Genomic DNA, 19684 nt, shown 5'->3' on the forward strand with positions numbered 1-19684 from the left:
CCAGGTCTTTATAGTAAGCTGATACATACACAATATTATTCACTGTGTAGAGATAGATTCTTCCACTTCTCATCCAAAAGGTAATTTTTTAATAAATGATGATGAAAGCTGGCCATTATTTGATGATGAAATACAGTTGAATTGAGTTAGAGTGTCCGTTTGTACTTGCTGCCATGCCTCGACCCGCTGATAGAGAGTCCCATGAGAGCCTTGTCACTCTAGCCAGCGTTGCTGCTTTAACTTATCCTTACAAACCTTCCCCGTTCTGTCACTCACCCACAAATCCAAACAACAGCCTCTTTTTGCTCCTCTTATCACACCGACTGACAGGGTCACCGGGTTAGTACCACACTGGGCATGCTCAGTCATTCGCGTATTGATATTGATTTTTTTTTTCTCCCCCTTTCCTATTTGTACAGTTTGTATGTGGGCACAGAATGAAATGGGGGGTCAAGATGGAGAGCAATAGATAGAATTCTGCCTGGTGATAGAGGATGGAGCCTTCCCTCATCCTCTATTCTCTGCTGCGGGCTGGAGTGAAGGAGCCCCACATCCCACTGTCCCTTTCTGGCTGCCATTCAGCCCCATCGATCTGACTCAGGGCCCAGCCACCCCAAGGGAGCCTGGGGCTCTGAGACACACTGCCTCTTTTGTGGAGGGGATCCACCAGTTCAGACTGACAGCCGACAGCGCTGATAAAAATACGTCCCCCGCCTTCCCATATTGTCCACAGCAGACATGCTGTTCAGGATGTGTAACCTTTAGAAAGCTGGCCAGGCTTTAACGGTCATGCTGACGACCATAATCACTAGAAACTGGAATATTGCCCAAAGCGTCACACCCTTTGGCATTCTCTCATCTTTCCAGCACATCTTGCTGTATTATTTCCCACTGTGATAGTGAAGGCTAGTCACTTTCCTGTGCTCTAATAATTTAGAAATGTCACTGCACTCCGGTGAGTCTCTTAGGCCAATTACTCTAATATTTCCCCTGTGTGTCTGCATTTCTCCTTTTGTACATGTCTTTGCCTTTACGTCAAGGCCTCTGAATTATGAGATCCGTTTCGAGAAAGTTCTTTAACTTGGGTGCGAAATTGCTCATAGCGTGTTCGTCATGTTTCACCCTGCCTGACCTGCGTTGCCCCTGTCATTTCCTTCCCTCCAGGGAAGAGAAGGAGCGCTGGATCCGAGCCAAGTACGAGCAGAAGCTGTTCCTGGTGGGACTGCCCCAGTCAGATGTGCCTCTGGGGCAGCAGCTGCTTCGGGCGGTGGTGGAGGATGACCTGAGGTTGGTGGTGCTGCTGCTGGCCCATGGCACCAAGGAGGAGGTTAATGAGACCTACGGGGATGGAGATGGACGCACCGCTCTGCACCTCTCGTGCGCTATGGCCAATGTAGTCATCACACAGCTGCTCATCTGGGTGAGTGGACTCCACTGAGCGTTGTTGGGAGCATTGTTAAAGGTGGATGACCATTGGAATCAGTGAATTCTGCTTTCACAGGAGAGCATTTGCAACTGTCAGTCATGGAAAAATTATTTTTAAATTTACTTATTAAATGATTTTAAAGTAATTCAAAAGTGATTTTAGGGGAAATTATCTGGAAATCTGCACAAACTACTGTTTCATTGTATGTTTTGGTATAAATAGTAGCCAAATAAGTACTTAAGTACTTAGAATTAGGTGGCATTTTGAATTGGATGGACAACAGAGGTATTTCAGTGAGTAACTGGGCATAATTTCACAACATGGATGAATTCATTTGGCAATGTGAAAAAAAAGAGGAGAACCTTGGGGGAAGGCAAATGTAGGAATATTATATATATTATTATAGAATATTAGTATTTTCACACAAAATTTCAATATACCTCCGATTAGCCAGCACAATGACTCAATGCAGTGCTGAGCAAAAGTCTTGAATCACCCCTCATTTGTTTCAAAGATCCAGGCTTTCTTGTAATGTTTTTAAAGTGGTCTTGAGCAATAGTTCTCCAGGCTTTCTGAAGATCTTCAAGGGTTTTCTTTGGACACTGGCTGCTGTGGATTAGTCACGTGCCTGACCATTTTCAGAGGAGAGTTTTTCCTAAGCTGCTTAACGCTGACTTACGAATCATTCAAGTATAAAAACGGCACTCACATCTTAGCAAAGAACCATTTTTTAATTAGTCATCATCACTATGTACAGAGGAGATAAGGAGAAAACAGTGTATACAAGAACTGGACTGAAAATCAGCCCTAACAGGTCTCAGTACATAAGGAGGTCATCACAATGTACAAAGCTTGCCTAATAGAGGCTGTGTCATACATACAGGTGTTCATACCAAATGTTGGCTTTTGTGCTTGTTCAGATGTAACAACGTCTTTCTTATATGCTGTATTTCCAACTTTCCTAGCAAAATACAAAGAAATGGGGGGTGGAGGATGGCTCAAGACTGCACAGTACTGTACCACCGCACCAAAAAAGGGCTTTTCACAGAGTGCTTTCAGGGAAATCAAAAACGTATCACATTATTACTAAATCTAATCAATGAACCTAAATCATAAGCATTAATTCCAGAGGACGTGCCAAAAATAACGTGTAGTTACTTGTACTTTATGCTTATGTCCTAAATTTGGCCTTTGTTCTTTTCTTGCCAACCATTCTCTCCCACAGTACGGTGTGGATGTGAAAAGCCGAGATGCCCGCGGCCAAACGCCGCTGTCCTACGCTCGGCGGGCTGTGAGCCAGGAGTGCGCAGACATATTACTCCAACACGGTTGCCCCAACGACACCAGCAGCCTGACCTCCGTGCCCACGCCCAACATGAGCCGCCGCAACCCCAACATCAACAACAACAACGCCCAGTGTGAGCTCAACCGCAGTATCAGCATCATGTAGGAGCCAGAAAGCAGCTGCAGACGAGCACCCACCTAAACCCACCCGTGTCTCCTCCCAGTACTTCCTCCTCTGTTTCTCACACTGTGTAACCCAAAACCAGTACACACGGATAGGTATCAGGAGTGACGGACCTACTGCAGATATTCCACCGCGCTGACAGAAGTGGGAGCGTTTGGGGTTTCGGACATTGTACATTGTTTATTTTATATTATTATTTTTTATTCCTGTTGTTTGTTAAATTTATTCAATCTCGGTCTGAAGTGATCACGATGAGCTTTAAGCTTTTTTGTTTTTTAAGCGTCAACCAAACAAATGACTTACTTTGGCATTCATACCTACTCTACGAAAAGCATTTCCTTAATGCTTGAACATTTCCTTTTTATGTCTTCCCCTTCTGCGATGTGAACTGATTATACAGTGTGAATGAGAAACTTCCTTCAAATTTCCAATCCTAAGTGTAATAACATAAAACTGTAAAGAATAGTTTTAGAAGTGACAAAACACTGATGTGGGAAAGAAACTAAATCTCTCTTGATATCAGTGGCTGTTGCAGGCTTTCGTAATGATGCATGTCTTCAACACAGCTATCAAACTCTTGACATACTATTCATATACAAAGGAAAAGCAATTATAGTTAAAGAGTCCAAATGATTTAGATACTTAATTTACAGGGAAATGGATTCAGATCATCATAAAGGAGTTGATTGCACAATTCCTATCGGGTGAAATTGAGTCATTTCCTTCGCCACCCTTATCGTGATGCTCGGGTAAAAGTGTCCGTGACTACAAAGGAATTAAGGGGCATAATGTTTTATGACCATTGAGCCACATGGCTTTGTACGCGTTCCTCTTCAATCAGAATTCATTCAGATTCAAAGGTTTGATTAAAGCAGTGAAATTGTGCCATTACAATCTTTTTGTTGGAGTAATTTCCCAAATGACAAGATTGTGTTGATAATTGACACAGATACGCGCAATTTCATCCCGTCAGCGTCCTGGAATATCCACTCGCCTCCTGTGGCCGAAGGCTGTCGTATTTGGTACTCTAAAGAAGACTTCCTCTGTTGTTGCTGTGAAATGCATATACTGGTACTGTGTGTGTGTGTGTGCGCGCGCGTGTGCGTCCATACATAACGCTACGATACGTTTGTGCTCGCGTGTTCGTGGGCATTTCTGTTGTTGAAAGGACGCCGGAGAGGAGACAGAAACGGTCAGTGACGATTTGGGATCATAACTGTGTAACAATGTACAGACCACTGTAAAAAGTAGTTCTTCTTCCTTTGCCTTATTCCTTATAAGAAGTTTGAACTTAGTCGATGAGAAGCAGCCTTTTACCTTCTCCTTAAACCTCTGTGCTCTCCCCCTGAGAACCTGTCAGCCCGAAAGCAGGGAGCTAACAACGCGCATTCACGTGACTGACGTGAGACATTTAGGGATTCAAATGAGCAAAGATGTTCATATATATAGAGAGACGAGTATAATTAGTTTGCATTATTACAAATGTACAGTATTCCACAGACGTGATAAGCCAACTCATTTAGAGTAAGTGGGACTCGGACGTAAAAATGACTTTAGATGGAGTCGGCACAATGTGGGTGTATTTCTCCTTTTATTAAACTGCCATTTGTGAGGTTTTAAAACATCTTGATTTTACGTGTTTACATAGGCAGAATGTTTGTTTACAGAGCAAGTTATGAACTTGGTACCTTATCTACATGGTTTCGTTGTTGCGTTACAGTATTCCTGTTTTCAGAGCCTACTGAAAATGACCATGGGGTCAAAAGAGGGTTTTGTTCATCCAGGCGATGGAGATACTGTAAAGGAAAGTTTTGACATTTAAAAAAAAATTATATGCTTATTTGCTTTCTTGATGGGAAGATTGTGTACAGATGTTTTTCCAGAGCAGCCATATGAAGTAGTTATCAACCACATTTGGTAAAGGTTCTACTTAGGTACATTGCACCTTGTTTACAGAGCCGTTACCACGATGGAACTAGGCTTAATAAAGAAGTTACTCCATAAGTCCCTATATTTCTGGGGTTTCTTGCTCTGGAGTTTATGCACACCTAACAGTCGTATCGATCTTCCTGTCTTCCTCCCAGCAAGAGGCGCATAAGCATATTTAATAAAATGTCAAATTAATCTTTGAAGACATCCCCAAAAGAAATCAAACTGACTTCTTTGAATTTACTAGTACTGTAATGTAATACTGGCCTTATTTCTGATCTTTACTTGACCAACCTGTTTCATTGAGTGCATTTTGTTGTCCAAGGGGATCAGTAAGAGGAGTTAAGCGTGTACAGTGATTACCCTTATTTACATACTGTAGATGATTTAAAAAAAACAACACTAGAAATCTGCCTGTTTTTCCCCCTGAAAACAAGATGAAGTGTAAATATTAGCTTAATGCTTTTATCTGAAGACAAACTCCTGAACTGAAATGGTTTTCGGTCTTCCTGACCAACAAACCGTATTTTGATATGTTTTGTTTTGTTTGTTTGTTTCTTCTTTGGCATATTTTTTAAGGTACTTCTGTTTGGTCTTGCCGTTAACCGACCATCTTTGGTACTTGTGTATAATGATGTACATTTAACATATTTATAATGCAGTATGTAAATATATTTTCTTGTTTTTGTTTTGTTTTTTGCTCATTTTCCTATTGTAATTCCTTTACATTCAGAACGTGAATCAAAAGCTAAAGAATAACTTGTTGTATGCTTGGATGCTTGGCTGACAGTTGACCTATTAATAAACACTCAAATAAAAACGATGTAGCCTTCCCTGGATTTAGGGAAATCAACGCATTTGTCTTGTGTATGTGTGTGTGTGTCGCTCACTCATTATCCATCACACTCCTGTCTCTCCCATCTCTTGTCTTGCTGTGCCTTAACGGTGAAGGTGAGGCTTTCTTTCAAATTAGAAGTCGCGTTTCCTCTTTTGCGTGTCCCTTCATCAAACTTCGTGTCCGAAACAACTCAGCCAGGCCTGCCTCGAGGTAAGTGAACCACCCTCTTCACTTCCTGCTCGAGGGACCCCCAACAGTTGCTGAAAGAGGATTAAGATAAAGAGCTGGGCTTAGTGTCAGGCAGCACAACACTGTGGGGAAAACTGAAAGATCTGTGTTCAGAGGAGTCAAGCCCTCACTAATCCACTTCTTATTTCCTGCTAATCTTGTCTCAGCATATCTTCATCCCCTTCCTCTTTCTGTTGGCCAGCATTGTTTGCTCTTTATCACCTGGTTTCTCTTTAGTTTCTCCTCTTCCTCCCTCAGCGCTGCCTTGAAATGGAGACCGACTCCCCCAGGTCACGCTTTAAAGCTCTTAAAAACAAATTTTCTCAACCAACTTCCTTATTAGTAATTAGGGTAGTATTGTCTTTGCTTACTTCACCTTGCGGATTAGTGACCTTCCTCTGTAGTCTCCTCAGAGGGAGGAAATTAATAGGGCTAATTTAGAATAACATTATCACCAGCTATCCTTTAGCAGCATTAGATGGGAGGTGTTCGGTTGCTGTCATGAAAAATCAAATCCTTCTCACATTCCTTTGAACTTATTTTCGTTTATACTCCTTCTCTTTTTGGCCTCTATGCACTAATCATGAGATGTACACCTAACGATTCCTCCTGTTTGGCTTTCGATAGCAATGAGCAACTATTTGGAGGAAAAGTTCAGCTTACAAAGAGCTGAGAGTTAACTCAGATTAAGGTAGCAGGCCATGAAACCCAGGGAATGTAAAAAAAATGATATCAAATGAACCTTTAAAGGTAGTCTGTGGGACTATTGCAAAATCAGGTAACACTCTTGTGTTTTGTTTAATAATAATAATTGTAGATTTAAGATTTATAAACCTTCAAGGTTACCTTAAGGGGTTTGCTCGCACATACCTAAACTAGTGCTTGTCTGTTCTTACCTAGGGAGAAAAAAAACGGTCTTGTAATTTATTACCATGCCTCGTGTCTTGGCAGACCCCGGCCACTTGTGTTTGTTGTGGTGAGACTGGAGCGCTTGTTTGCACCGCCGTGTGTTTTGATATTTCATCAGGGCTTGCTAAACAGTGAGGAGGGCTCTCTGCCGCCCACCTCTTCTCAGACAAATTGCCTCCGAGATTGCAGAGGTGGGTCTGAGGCTGATGGATGGGCACACAAAGACCTGACGAGACCATATTTGCAAACATTAAATCCATACTTCCCTTATGCAGAAGCTGCTTGGCCGCAGGTCACCGGCCATGAGTGATGCACCCAGTCCTGATATGAATGCTGCATCAAGGTGGCACTGAACAAATGTTTATCTTACATGTTCCTTGCTGCCTGTCCTGATGTGGATGTGTTCTGTTGCTCCCTGTTTTTCCTCCTCTTTTCAATCTTGCAGTCTCTTTAACCAGTAATTATGTCCTCTCTTGCCCTGACCCTCTCTCCTCTCCTGAATCCCCCACAGACTTAAACATCCATTATCAATTCCAGCTCCATCATGTCTGAGCAGTACATCCATGTTGCACCCTGTCCTTCCTGACCGCCCCACATCTCCATACTCATTTCCCCATCCTCTCAGTGATCGACCTCTCTTTCCCTACTTGCTGCCCAACCTGGCTGCTTCATACCCACCGTGCCATCTTCCTCTTCACCCTCCTCTCACTCCTTTGTCTTATATAAACGCTCTGTTCCCATCACTCTCTCCCTTTCCCTCCTTCCTCCCTTACTTTCTCTCCCCTTCCCCGTTGGCTTTTGCCTGCATTTTGCTGTTAATTTGCCTGAGAATGCATTAGCTGTAATGAAGGCTGAGGGCCGAGGGAATCCTCCAGGGTTCCATTAATCATCCCCCCTCAGACAGGCAACCTTGATTACAAGTGGCAAGAAATTCATTAGAGCCGGGCCTCTGACAACTCTTATCTCCGCCACTAGATCTGACTCATTAGGCAGCCAAATTAAAGCTATGATGGCCCTGATGAAACTCATCGCTTGTTTATCTTGTGCGATTTGATGCATCTGCCCATACATCACTGTAGCCACGACCGTCCGGACCCTCCCAAGAAGTCAGGCCTCCAGTCGGCGCTGAGCAGCCTGCACACTCACACAACCAAGCCAGTAATGAGCTCCCTCGCTTTCCTCCCTCCCTTTCTCTCTCTCTCTCTGCAGGTGGGAATGAGGGAATAGTTACACGTCTTTGCTGGAAAGAACTTCTGATATTTCAATTTGTGATTCAAGTAGCACAATGGCAGAATATGGAGTCTCGAGATTGAAGTGTTTACTGAATGTGCGGCTTAAAAAGAACAGACTGTTAGAAACTTTGAATGGATTAACACAGTAACCCGAGAAACTCAAGTCTGCTACACATTACTCTCCCCCAGAAAGCTTCTGCACGTTAATAATTCATTAATAATAACAGCAATATTATTTCTTTCCACACTAATAGCTCTAAACCTGCAGGATCTCAGTGATAACAGCCAGTGCCTATCATGAGTTTTGTCATGGCTCCTCATCGTCAGCCCCTCCATGCAGCATGGGGTCTGAAATAGCTGTGGCACTCTGGCACAGTGACGTGGAAATAACCATCTATGTTAGTCAGCTCTTGGACCATAATCAAACTTCCACTGCACCTTCACACGATCATCACTCCTTGAATCCCCATGTGAGTGTCACAATCTTAATGCATGAGGTGGACGGTGAAATAAAGTTTACTACTCATGGGTGCCCGGGTCATGAAGTGTCTGTTTATGCTCTGAGGTCAAGCCTGTATTCAACAGAGGCGTGAGGAAAATTAAATGTAAAGATGATTATAGATGTCTGTTGCTATTTGAGATTAGTGTTTTTAAAAACCCAAACCCACCTTATTGTGGCAAAAGTTTAATTTCATGAAATATTAATTATCTGAGGAATCCTGCCTCATTATCATATTTCAAATGATAAATAAATAAACGTGATCTGACGTCTACTGAATCTTTCTGGAATCACGAAGACCATCTGATATAAAGTTTAAAAAAATCCAACATAAGATTTTGTGCAAGCAGTTCAGAGACAGCGTGTAAACCGAGGACCGTGATGCACATGAAAGTTTTCACAAAAACACCAAGCCTTCCTCCTGTAATAGGGTAGCTGTTTCTGGTTAGAGATTATGTTAATATTGCTGGCCTGTAGAGTACAATTTCCGATTTGATTTCATTTAGCGCCGCTTTTATTCGCTCAGGTCTGTTTCTGTAAGTACAAGACGAGTAATTGCATTTACTAGCTTCAGGTCTGTGTATGTATCCTGAAGAAAATCCGCGTTTTAGGAGCAATATAGCTTCTTACAATCATAACATTCATTAAAAATCAAACTTATAAATATCGTCTACTTCGGCCATTGAAACAAAAGATGAAATACTTCATATTTTAGTAAATCTCGAAAGATGTCGACATTTCTGAGGGATATTAGTTGTATTAAAATGATGCATCTCGTATCTATTAGGTGACATAGCACCAATAAATTATGCCTTCAAAGCGGACTTTAATGCGTCCTATTAAATGACTTCTTGTTCATATTTAGTTCTTTTTGGATCGATTTACAAAAAAACATTTTAGCGCCACGAGATTAAAGAGCTGATGTCTGTTTGTGTCGGTGCAGTGACTGATAGAGAAGTTCATTACAGAGTGTTGAATGTGCTCAGCCTAATGAGGATCCATCAGTTCAGTTGAGACAACATGGCCTCCTAAAGAGAAATCAATCACTGCTGCTGCTACCTTAAAAAAGACTGTTCCACCTCTCAGGTCCTTGATGTATCTAAAATAAAATAAAATAAAAAATAAATAAAATAAAAAAATAATTAATAGATTCTAAAAGAATTTGCAACTTCAGGAAATTAAGACTAACAGATGTGCAGCAGAAGCTATGAAATTACACAAAAACAGACATTAATGTGCTTCTAACGCTTTACTGATACTCTCTAAAAAAATTCTTTAAAAAAGGTCTTCTAAGTCCAAAAAAATGAACAGAAATATTTTTTATGATAAAATTTCAACGTTTCATCAGGATATATTTTTAGTCAAAACAGCCGCCTGACCGTAGTTTTTTTTTTAAATGAACTTGTTCAATAATCTTTCGTGATGTTTAAACAGTAAAGGCCACCTTTGTTTTAATTTTAGCGTAATCAAATGATTTCAACAGCTGTTGCTCTACATTTTAATAACAATGATTCAACCTGGATTCCAGCTTTCGTATAAAGCGATTTATTAGGTCAATATACTTTACAGTTGTCTCTTGTTTGGTCGTTAATTCCTTCACATTTTTTTTTGTTCTTCCACAAATAGCTTTAAAAGGTGGTTTCTACACTTGCCAAACAAAAAACGCCTTAAATTACATGCAAATGTCTCCAACAAATTGTACGAAACACAAAACAAACAAACAAAAAAATAAATCCAGAATAGCTTCATCAAATGAGGACATGCACATAACCAACAAAACAGTTTGGCCCTACATATAAATACTTAAAAAAAATCTTTACAGTCGCATCTCATAGTGCTCATTTGTACCAGTTTTTACCCATTTATATTTACATATTAACAGAAACAATAAATAAAAATGAGAGCATATTGCCAAATAATTGGTCTGTCTGTGAGTAAATCCTCTTCTCCCTCAGACAAAATAATTGGAACATCCTTTTTGTGCTTCATGCGTTCAACAAATCAGTGGAACCTAGAGTCAAGTGTTTCTAATAATATTCTTTTTTTGATTTTCATCTCAGTTCATGGCCTGGTCCCTTGCTCTATTTGTTGATGCTGACTCCTCACAGCGAACCTGTTGACGTGCACCGGGATGGGGACCACAATTTTGGGATTTCTCACCGGTTCTCCCGACCGGTTGTTGACGTTGCCCGCTTTGATCCGTTTCCACTTGGCCCTACGGTTCTGAAACCAGATCTTCACCTGCACCTCGCTCAGTTTGAGTGCGTGTGCGATCTGGGAGCGTTCAGTCAGAGAAAGGTATTTTTTACAGTGAAACTCCTTTTCGAGTTCGAGCAGCTGCTCGCTGGTAAAAGCTGTTCGTCTCCTCCGGCTCTTCCCTGCTGAGCTGCCGGTCGGTAGCGCCTCCTGCGAGCCCGTTTTTAGTTTGCTCTTCTGAGACAGGGCGCCGCAGTTGTTGCCGTCCGAGAAACTTTCGTTCTCGCTGTCCGCGGAGCTGTCCTCTCGGTCGCTGCAAACTGTGTCTGCTGATTTTAAGTCCAGCTTCTCGTCGTCTGAACTGTAGAGTTTGGTCTCGCCTAAAATGCGAAGATAAACAAAGAACACACGCAAACATACGCATTTAGTGATTTTATAGTTTATGAGCCCGCAAATCAGCGGTGACAGCTGCAGATGTCTCACAACGTTGGACGACACTTGGTGTGTTTTGGGGGAAAAAAAGGCTGGCAGAGATCATGCGAAAGAACTTTTTTTTTCTTTTTTTTTAAATTTCAGAAAAAAAATCAGATCAGTCATGTTGAATCATCAGCGGTTTGTTTGTGGTCACTCAGTTGTTCCATAAGTTTCCACTGCAACTGAGAAACTTAGAAAATGCTGCATCCACATATAGACTGGAGTTATTCTTGGCATTTAGCTCTGTTTTGTGCTATAATAAAGACTGGTTCAGAAATCATTTCAAATACGGCCTTTTAAAATAGCAAATGTGCCTGAAACGGCAGTTCCCTCATAAAGCTTCGCTTTATGCTGCATACTCGGGATTTAGTAAAATACATTTTAATCAAGAGCTCTAAATGTGAAAAGATGAGATTAACTAGAACTATACACTATACCTGCTAATTCATCTTAACCCAAGAGGCCACTAATCTCCACTTTATCGCATTTTACGCACAGTGGTCACTTTTACGCGGCAGCCCCGAGGCTTAAATATAATGAAAGAGAATGACTTGTAGAAGTGGTTGAGCCTACCTGATATTGTCTGAAAAGTTTCCGAGAAGTTGAGCATCTCAGAGCTCTTGTCCCGGCTGTGCAGCTCCTCGGAGTGTGGGCTTTCTTGCCTTCTCGCTCCCGGGTCGGCAGCGCTTAAACGTGGACCAGGCAGCTCTTGTGGTGGATAGAAACTGTCCGGGGGATCCGAGAAACTTGGCATCGTTGTTGTGAGCGCAACCATGGACGGCACCCCCTGTCCCAAACTGGCACAGAACGTGTTGGTGAGTCGTCCCGCAAAAGAAGCCAATGGCGCGAGTGGAGGTATACCAGACGATAAAGGAGAATGGGATAAAGCTTGTGGGATAACCAAAGGTCTGTACGGCATGAACATAGGATAGCCCGTGTAGAGCAGGTGTCCCGGTCTGGGCTGAGGGGTCCCTATCAGGGAATCGATTGAAAACGCCGTCCCTTGCCCGCCTGGTCGCTGCATTTTGCAGGCAAACACTTTTGTTCGGTGAAAACTTGAAAGCAAATGTCCTTCCGTCGACGACGAGCAAAACTTTCAGTTTAAAGAGAGCGTGAATTGAAAGTAGATCCTCTGCTGTGTTGTCATCCCTGGAAGTAGACCTCTTCTTCGGATATCTGCGCTCTAAATGCTTCAGTCAGTCGGACGCTTTGTTGTGTGCACCAGCGCTACCCTTTCCCTCTTATTTGTCACACACTGAGACATAAACACACGCTCCCTCTTTCTATCTGTCCCCTCTTTCCAACTCCTCCCTTCACCCCTCTCTGATGCACAGTGTGTGTGTGCGCGAGGAAAGAGAGGGCGAGAGCGCATTGGTTATCATCTGCAATACAAGAAGAATGAAAAGGGGGTGTTTCCCTGGGGGCTCATCCATCTTCCTCAAATTACGCTTCATTTCCTTATTCAGCCTCTGACTTTTTGGCCGTCTTGAGAGGCGGTAGTTTCCCAGTGGAGACCAAATAGACGAGTAACCCCCCTCATCCACCCCTCCTCAAGCCCTCCTCCCCTTTTGCCAGGTTCACCATTGACTGCAAAACGGTGTGAGAGACTGTTCCAGCCCTTCCCCTTCTATAATCGTTGACCACACCAACCCAATCAGCTATTATTAATTTTGATTGATGATAAGTAATTACTCTGGATTCAAGGGACAGCATAAAACAACGGTGGCTTTTGTTGAAATATTGGGACCGATGGGCATTAGAGTCGGGAGGGAGGAGAGGCAGATGTTTCTCCCATTCTCCGCGGCTAAAAACAATGCGTTTGGCTTCAGAAAGAAGAAGTGCCACGACAATCGCTCCCCGGAGAGAGAGCAAGCGAGGTAGAGAGAGAGAGCGAGAGAGAGATGCTGCGTGCGAAATTAGATTCAGATAAAAGCCGTTTGTGAGGTCAACTTCAGTGTGGACACAGACTCACAGTGGCTAAAGTTACTAATCCCCAAATCTAAATCTATAAACTTTAATCTCTTTTGCTGGCCATATGCCAATTAAAACAACGTGTGCTTTTTCTTTCTTCCTTTTTTTTAGAAACTAAATAAAGCACTAATTTTACTGTGCGCTTTTGGAAAAGTAATTTGTCCCTGATCAAAGTCGCATAGGGTGGGAAGAAAAAAAAAATCCCTTTTCTTAAGCACTGGTTTAATCGCAGATCATCTCACCTTTTAAATGGCAATGGGAACTGATGATGATTAGCCCTATTGAGTCCTGGGTGCCCGGGCTCTCCAACTGGTCGTCTGATTGCATGAGGACATAAACATATCACCACCGACTCTGATTAGCAGTGGAGGGCCAGGGCAGGCTAATTCTTATAATTGCAAGTGACTTCAGCAGCACCTCGCTTTGATCCACTGAAACCATTTGCCGAGCTCGTCTTCCTTTCTTTTTCGGGTTATTCTGAGTTTACGTTGCTGCTCTTTGCGCGCTTTGTGAACGAAATTCTGTGATTGCCTGTTTCATTTCTTAAAAACCAATCAAAACTGTGTTAAAATAGGGCCTGTGTTCTCAACCTCTTTATGACTAAAAAAAGTTTTATACGGCAGGGATATAAAAATGATACCGAACCTCTATCTGCTGTCTGTAAATTCACATTAAAGCTGTTTTTCCCCCCGTGTAATAATTTTAAAAAGGTCCAGATCGTCTCCATCTGAACTTTTCCACCCAGTAAGTAATGGAACAGAAGAAGCGCTCTTTTTTTCGCCTGTGTCGTTCTAACCTCAAAAACCAAATCTAAAAATAATTTCACAACACAGATTCAAATATCTCTAAAAGTTATTCAACATATTTCTGCTTAATTTGATTTCAATTTTTAATTTTTGAGGGGATACTGGATTGGATACCGGTGCTTCCTAAAATATTTTTATGTTATAAATTACTAATTTCCAGAAAAACGCGGCAATGACAAAACAGCCAGTAAACACACACAGAGAAAAATGACTACAAGCAAAAACATGACAGAAAAATATAAAAACACAAAACATGAAAAGAACAATGACCAGATCATGCAGCAGTAGAGGAAAACTTTATTTTCATTTAAAGCCTGTTTTAATCATATATATATATAATTACAGGCATCTCAGTGGCTCAAACGATTAATGCAAATATTTTGATGGCAATACTCGATGTGCAAAACATAATTACTATGCTCCCTAGCGCTGACCTATGATAATAACTATGTATACAATTTAAAGCAAGTCGTCCTTTTTTAAATTAAAGTGTAAAAGTAAGAAAAAAAGAAAAGAAAAAGTGATCAAAAAAGTAAAGAAAATATAAACCAATACAGCTGCAGCCCCACTGCATATTTGAATAATTCTAGTCTGTAGCGCCCTCTTGTGGTGCAACATCAAACGTGTTTCTGCGCTGAGACATGGATCAAAACATGACAGGAAACGACTCTGCGTCTGCCTCCTGAAAATCTTATGTATGGCAGCACGCACCCTAAAAAATCTGTGTATTGATTCACATTGTTGGACTTTTATCACCATCGATATTTGGTACAAATATTCACACTCAGATTGGACTTTTAGTGAATGTATCCTCTGAAATCCAGGAGAAGATAGTTCTTGATGAACTTGGGCAGATCGAGCTTTGGGACCACTTTGTGTACCCGGCCTTCCAGGAATCTCCTGAGACTGCAGCGAGCCAAGTGTTGCAACGAGCGAGGAGTCATTTCCAGGGAGAAGACTGACTCATAAAATTCTTTGTGTTCCTTTTTTGGACGGAAACACACAAAAATAGATTTAACTGATGAACAGATACTAGATTGATGGCTCTATATTGATGCTTTGATATTCTGAGTTTAGTTTTGCAATCAGCTTATATTAAAAAATATCTTTCTGAATATAAAATAATGATAAATTACTTAATGTTCTTTTCATTTTTAAAAGCCCTCATATTTATAAGAAACTACAATATTTTTCTCTACCTAAATGGCTGAGATAGGTCACTTTAAAGTATTAATTTAAAGACAACGAAGACTAAAACATTTAACTAAACATAATAATAATAATTAAAAAAATGGTAAACCTAATTCATAATTTCACATTTAAAAAGCTTGCCTTAAACACCTCTTCTGACACGGACTCAACCCAGGTGTCCGTGACTTTGAGGTGACTGTAGGCATTCAGGAGAACCTCAACAGTGCGTGGCGATTTGGAGCAGTGCATCAAAACCTGCAAGGTGCATCACAACTCAGAGCAAAGCAGTACGATTTAAACAATCAACATTTAAGTTCATGAGCAAGCATGTGACTCCATAGAACTGAAGAAATAAAGTAATTAAACACTTGTGAAATGAACAGATTGGTCTTCCCTCCAGGGGTTTAACTGGAAATTATGCAATTAGTGCTAATTAATCTCCTATTAACACTTGCCTAATTAGGAACCAGGCATTTTGTGTAGTGCACGTGGGTTCACTGATAGTTGTAGTCTGTTTCCCGCTGAGAGTGCAACACTTCATGTTGTGCCATGAGATGGTAATGATTTGAATGTGAAGTTGTGAAGTCTGGAATATCGCAAGGAACAGTGTAGTGTTTCAAAGAAATCTTAGTCAAGGTGTTACATGTGCAGTACTTGCTAATTATGCAAAATGAGCCACCTTGATGAATAATTGGTTGTAGCCGTGATAGCATGCTTCTCCACACGTTTTATTCTGATTCCATGTAATATTCAAGCATTTGGGTCCCTACCTTCGGAAGAGCACCGGGCCACACCCGAATGGAGCCGTGGTTGAGCAGAGAGCGGACAATCCTCTCAGGACTATGGGAAATCTTGTAGGCCACCACCTTCAGGATGTTGTGCATCGGAGCTTCACCTCCATAGTCCATGTTGTTAACACAGGCCCCATTTTCCAGCAGCAGATCCACTATGTCTGGGTTCGCATTCTTACAGGCCATGTGCAAAGGAGTGCGTTTGTCCTGTTCCTCAGTGTGGATGTTGGCCCCTGCGTTTATCAGTATCTGACACACCTTGAAATAATTACGGAGATCCTGTGCCTCCTGGGGCTGTGAGCAAGCAGAATTGAGGGAGGTGAGACCCTCATAGTTCTGTTTGTCCACAGCAGCTCCATGACGCAGGTACAGCTCAGTGTGGTCTGGGAGGCCATTCCTGGCAGCCACATGGAGAGGAGTGTCATATTCATCTACAGTGCAGCCGTTGATTGCAGCTCCATACTGAAGGAGATACTTGGCACATCTGCAGACAGGATTAATAGAATCAGGTAGATCAGTTGTTCCTACACTTTAGATTTTTTTCCCCTTTCAGATTCAAAGGCATTTTAATGCATTATGCTTTTTGTCAGCTGTTTATATTACAGCAAAATTTACAACTAGGGGCAGCAGCAGTCCCAAATTTAATATATTTTACTGTCACTTGTAGCTTCACCTCCTGCTCCTGGAATATGTAACTCCTGAAGGAGGAAATGACAGAAACAACAGAATGTTTACTCTGCAATAAATACACCTTTTGCTCAGGTAAATATACTCAGGGGTTTTGTTTGCTCTTATATAACCTTGCAGCTACAAGGATACAAGTTCAAGTACTGGTGGTTAAGACTGACTGCACTAGATGAGGAATGAAAATACCCTTACATAGTTTTACTGGATTTTACTTACTCAAGGGATTCAGGGCTTGTACAAACATGCAAAGGCAGAAGGCCGTCCTCTGAGACAGCATTGGCATTGGCACCGTGCATCAGCAAGAGTTTGGCACACTCTGGTTGGCAGTTTTCACAAGCCTCGTGCAGCGCAGTGGTGCCGCCAGGTGCTAGGTCAACATCTGCTCCGCGCTGCAGCAGGAGCCTCAGGCAGTCCGCGAAGCCTCGACCAGCTGTGATGTGAAGCGGTGTCGTCAGCTCCTGCTCATAAGTCAGTGACCACAGTCCTGCCAACAGGGAGCAAAAGTGTCATGAAGACAACATTGAACTCAAGCCATAGGACCACTGTCAAAGTATACATGTCACATATATGCTTCAGCAGATATAGTATACAGCAGGGGTGACAAAAATAAGGCATGGGGGCCAGAATAGGTATGGCAAGGCTCAATCCAGCCCAGGGGATGGCTTTTGGAAAATATTAGATAGGGAATACATTTTTGGATTTTCAACTGTATTTTTATATGTTTTACAGCTTTTCCTGCTATAAACTAATAGACATAGTTAAGTAATAGATAAAGAATGAAATGACAGAGAAGTACCTGTTTTTCTTGGTTAAAACATAAAACTTTCAGTGGAACAAAAACTTTAGGTTTTTAAATACATGATAGTCTGAGCTACCAGGCATTTTTTTTGTACTTTTACACATTTATCATACAGGAAAAACTGAGATGTCATGTTGAAACTACACTTCTTTATCTTATATTAAGGTAGCTCTGGGATCAGATGTTTGGTTAAACATCCTTACACTGACAAGGATGAGTTTCACCCGTCTCGCCCACTTAAAATCAAAGTAGACTGTATGTAACCCTCAATGTAATTTGACATCCCTGGTATACAGTGTAACATTTTAATGTACTCATAACATGTTTCATCAAAATCTAGTTTAACCTTGCTGATGCAAGAATAAACATAAAAATCAAGGACCTACTCAGGCCTCTGTAGTTAAATCTAAAGTTCTTCCACTCCTCCAAGTTGCTGGTGTCATAAATTGCATCAATAAGGTAGCCATACTCATCATCATCCACGATACCGAGGATAGTCAGCTCATCGCCCACGAGCAAAGAGTTCCAGAACTGCAGGATACAACCTGTAGCCTTGGCTGTGGCGATCACATCTTCTCTGTATTTCTTTTGTTTGCGCCACTTCACTCTAGGTGCTACGTAAGCCATATTACAGCGAACTAGTTTGTTTTTAAAATGTATTAGTTGTGAGGTTTCTCCTGAAGCACCACTTATGCAGGTTGTTTGTGCAGACAGGGCTATTTCAGGGAGGTGTTATGTGATATTGTGCTTGACCCTTTGAACCAGTGGCATGAGAGCCAATGACTGCATTGCATGCAACCTGCCTAATTATCCAGCTAATACAGGTTTGCAGTCTAAGAAATTAGAAGTGACACATTATTTAGCAACAACAAAAAAGTCCTTCATGATGTTTTTCCAGTGACGAAACAAGTTATTGAAAGCGGACACTGACTCAGTCTTTAATGGAAGGGTCACAACTGAATCTAATGGATTGTCCTGTTGCACAGAACAAACAGATGACTCTCAGGTCTGATTATGTGGTGGGCATATGATGGTTTCTATAAATAGCTCTTCAGGTTCTGTGGCTATAAATATTGCATTGATTTATCGAGCGAGAGGCGCCAGATGCACGTTGCTCAGCAATGCACAGCAGTGATTTCTTTATATGTTTTTGCCTTTATTTTTTTTGTGAAATCACAGGAAATATCGGTTGTGTTCAAACCATACTGATTTTGGATGCCAATCTCGAGAAAAACGGTCCGATTCATGTGACTTCTTAGATCACTGATGAAGACAGATGTTGTCTCTTACCTTCCCCTCTGGCAGCCCAGCGCATTTCCCCTCCCTGTGGCTCAATGATGAGGTTTGCTGTGGATCCTCTAGGAAAAAAGTGCTGCATAGCCTCCAGGTCTCCTGTATACAAAGCATTGTGGATGACCACATCGTGGCAGACAGCTGGTGGCAGGGACTTCAGCAGTGCTCTGTTGTTGGCCTCCTTCTTCAGCATATAGCTACTCAGATTATGAGAGGCAAGTTGCCTGCTGTACTTGTATCTCTCTAGCGTGTCCTTGTCAAGTTCAAGAGAACGCAAGGCCATGGACGTGAAGACAAAGCTGCCTCTCGACATGCTTGTTGTGCGATATGTGTATGATTATGTCTAACAAGTCCCTTCTCTCTGTTTCTGTTGTTATTTCACTCTCTCTGGCTGATGTCCACTTTGTACCCGCCGGCTGTTCACAGGGTTGATTCACCGAGTTGTTTTGATATTCGGCATGAGACCCTCCCTGCAGCGTGACAAGTAAATGCTATTTTTATGTCTCACACGCAGCCACTCAAACCTCTCCGGTTTGCCTCCAGCAAAGTTATAAAGTCTCTCTGTTAGGCTGCTAGTATCAAACCCAGTGCATGCTGTTTTAAAAGTAATACAATGTTTACTAAAATTACATGTAATTTAGCAAAACTTTACCAAAAGGAGGCTTAAAAACTACTGATTTTCAGTGTGGTTCTTTCAACTTTCCCTACTTTAAATTTATTGAGCATAATAAGTCTGAAAAGTCAGTGGATGTGAACCTTTTTGTCCACTGTTCACCTTCACTGTTTTAACAAAAAACAAAACAAAAAACATGTTAAAAAAGAAATTCTCCAGACCTATAAGGTCAGATTTTGCCATGACATTTTTCTTAGAGGAAGAGCAAATAAGAATGCCCTATTTGTAAGCCCCTGAGTAGCTAGCAGAATGCCTTTTTCAGCTCAGTATTTTT

The 19684-nt window shown here is 41.7% G+C and overlaps 3 protein-coding genes across 3 annotated transcripts in view; 1 reads left to right on the forward strand and 2 right to left on the reverse strand.

Annotated features, from left to right (window-relative positions):
* agap3 (ArfGAP with GTPase domain, ankyrin repeat and PH domain 3) overlaps positions 1 to 5676 on the forward strand; it is a 76638-nt gene extending 70962 nt beyond the window's left edge. Inside the window, exons 17-18 of the mRNA XM_084911999.1 lie at positions 1165 to 1420; positions 2652 to 5676. Of these exons, the coding sequence (XP_084768125.1) occupies positions 1165 to 1420; positions 2652 to 2876 (481 nt within the window). The 3' untranslated portion in view covers positions 2877 to 5676. The remainder of the gene's footprint in view (positions 1 to 1164; positions 1421 to 2651) is intronic.
* Positions 5677 to 10051: 4375 nt separating this feature from the next.
* gbx1 (gastrulation brain homeobox 1) lies at positions 10052 to 12636 on the reverse strand. Its single transcript, XM_084913551.1, has 2 exons — positions 11773 to 12636; positions 10052 to 11105 (listed from the first exon to the last, which is right to left on the reverse strand). The coding sequence occupies exons 1-2, from the start codon at positions 12221 to 12223 to the stop codon at positions 10591 to 10593; spliced, it is 966 nt and encodes a 321-aa protein (XP_084769677.1). The 5' UTR covers positions 12224 to 12636; the 3' UTR covers positions 10052 to 10590.
* Positions 12637 to 14206: 1570 nt separating this feature from the next.
* On the reverse strand, positions 14207 to 19361 carry asb10 (ankyrin repeat and SOCS box containing 10). The gene is made up of 5 exons (XM_084913758.1): positions 18735 to 19361; positions 16862 to 17129; positions 15938 to 16442; positions 15309 to 15422; positions 14207 to 14959 (listed from the first exon to the last, which is right to left on the reverse strand). The coding sequence occupies exons 1-5, from the start codon at positions 19048 to 19050 to the stop codon at positions 14774 to 14776; spliced, it is 1389 nt and encodes a 462-aa protein (XP_084769884.1). The 5' UTR covers positions 19051 to 19361; the 3' UTR covers positions 14207 to 14773.
* Between the last annotated feature and the right edge of the window lie 323 nt (positions 19362 to 19684).

This window comes from Perissodus microlepis, chromosome 18, assembly GCF_051167445.1.
Source record: "Perissodus microlepis isolate ML-2025 ecotype Zambia chromosome 18, ASM5116744v1, whole genome shotgun sequence".
Classification (NCBI taxonomy): Eukaryota; Metazoa; Chordata; class Actinopteri; order Cichliformes; family Cichlidae; genus Perissodus; species Perissodus microlepis.

Coding starts and splice junctions, on each gene's coding strand:
- gbx1 (XM_084913551.1), bottom strand. CDS start 12,223: ATGCAGCGACCAGGCGGGCAAGGGACGGCGTTTTCAATCGATTCCCTG. Junction 11,106..11,772: donor AACTTTTCAGACAATATCAG/GTAGGCTCAACC, acceptor TTCGCATTTTAG/GCGAGACCAAACTCTACAGT.
- asb10 (XM_084913758.1), bottom strand. CDS start 19,050: ATGTCGAGAGGCAGCTTTGTCTTCACGTCCATGGCCTTGCGTTCTCTT. Junction 15,423..15,937: donor GGCCCGGTGCTCTTCCGAAG/GTAGGGACCCAA, acceptor TGCACCTTGCAG/GTTTTGATGCACTGCTCCAA. Junction 14,960..15,308: donor TGTCAGAAGAGGTGTTTAAG/GCAAGCTTTTTA, acceptor CGTCCAAAAAAG/GAACACAAAGAATTTTATGA.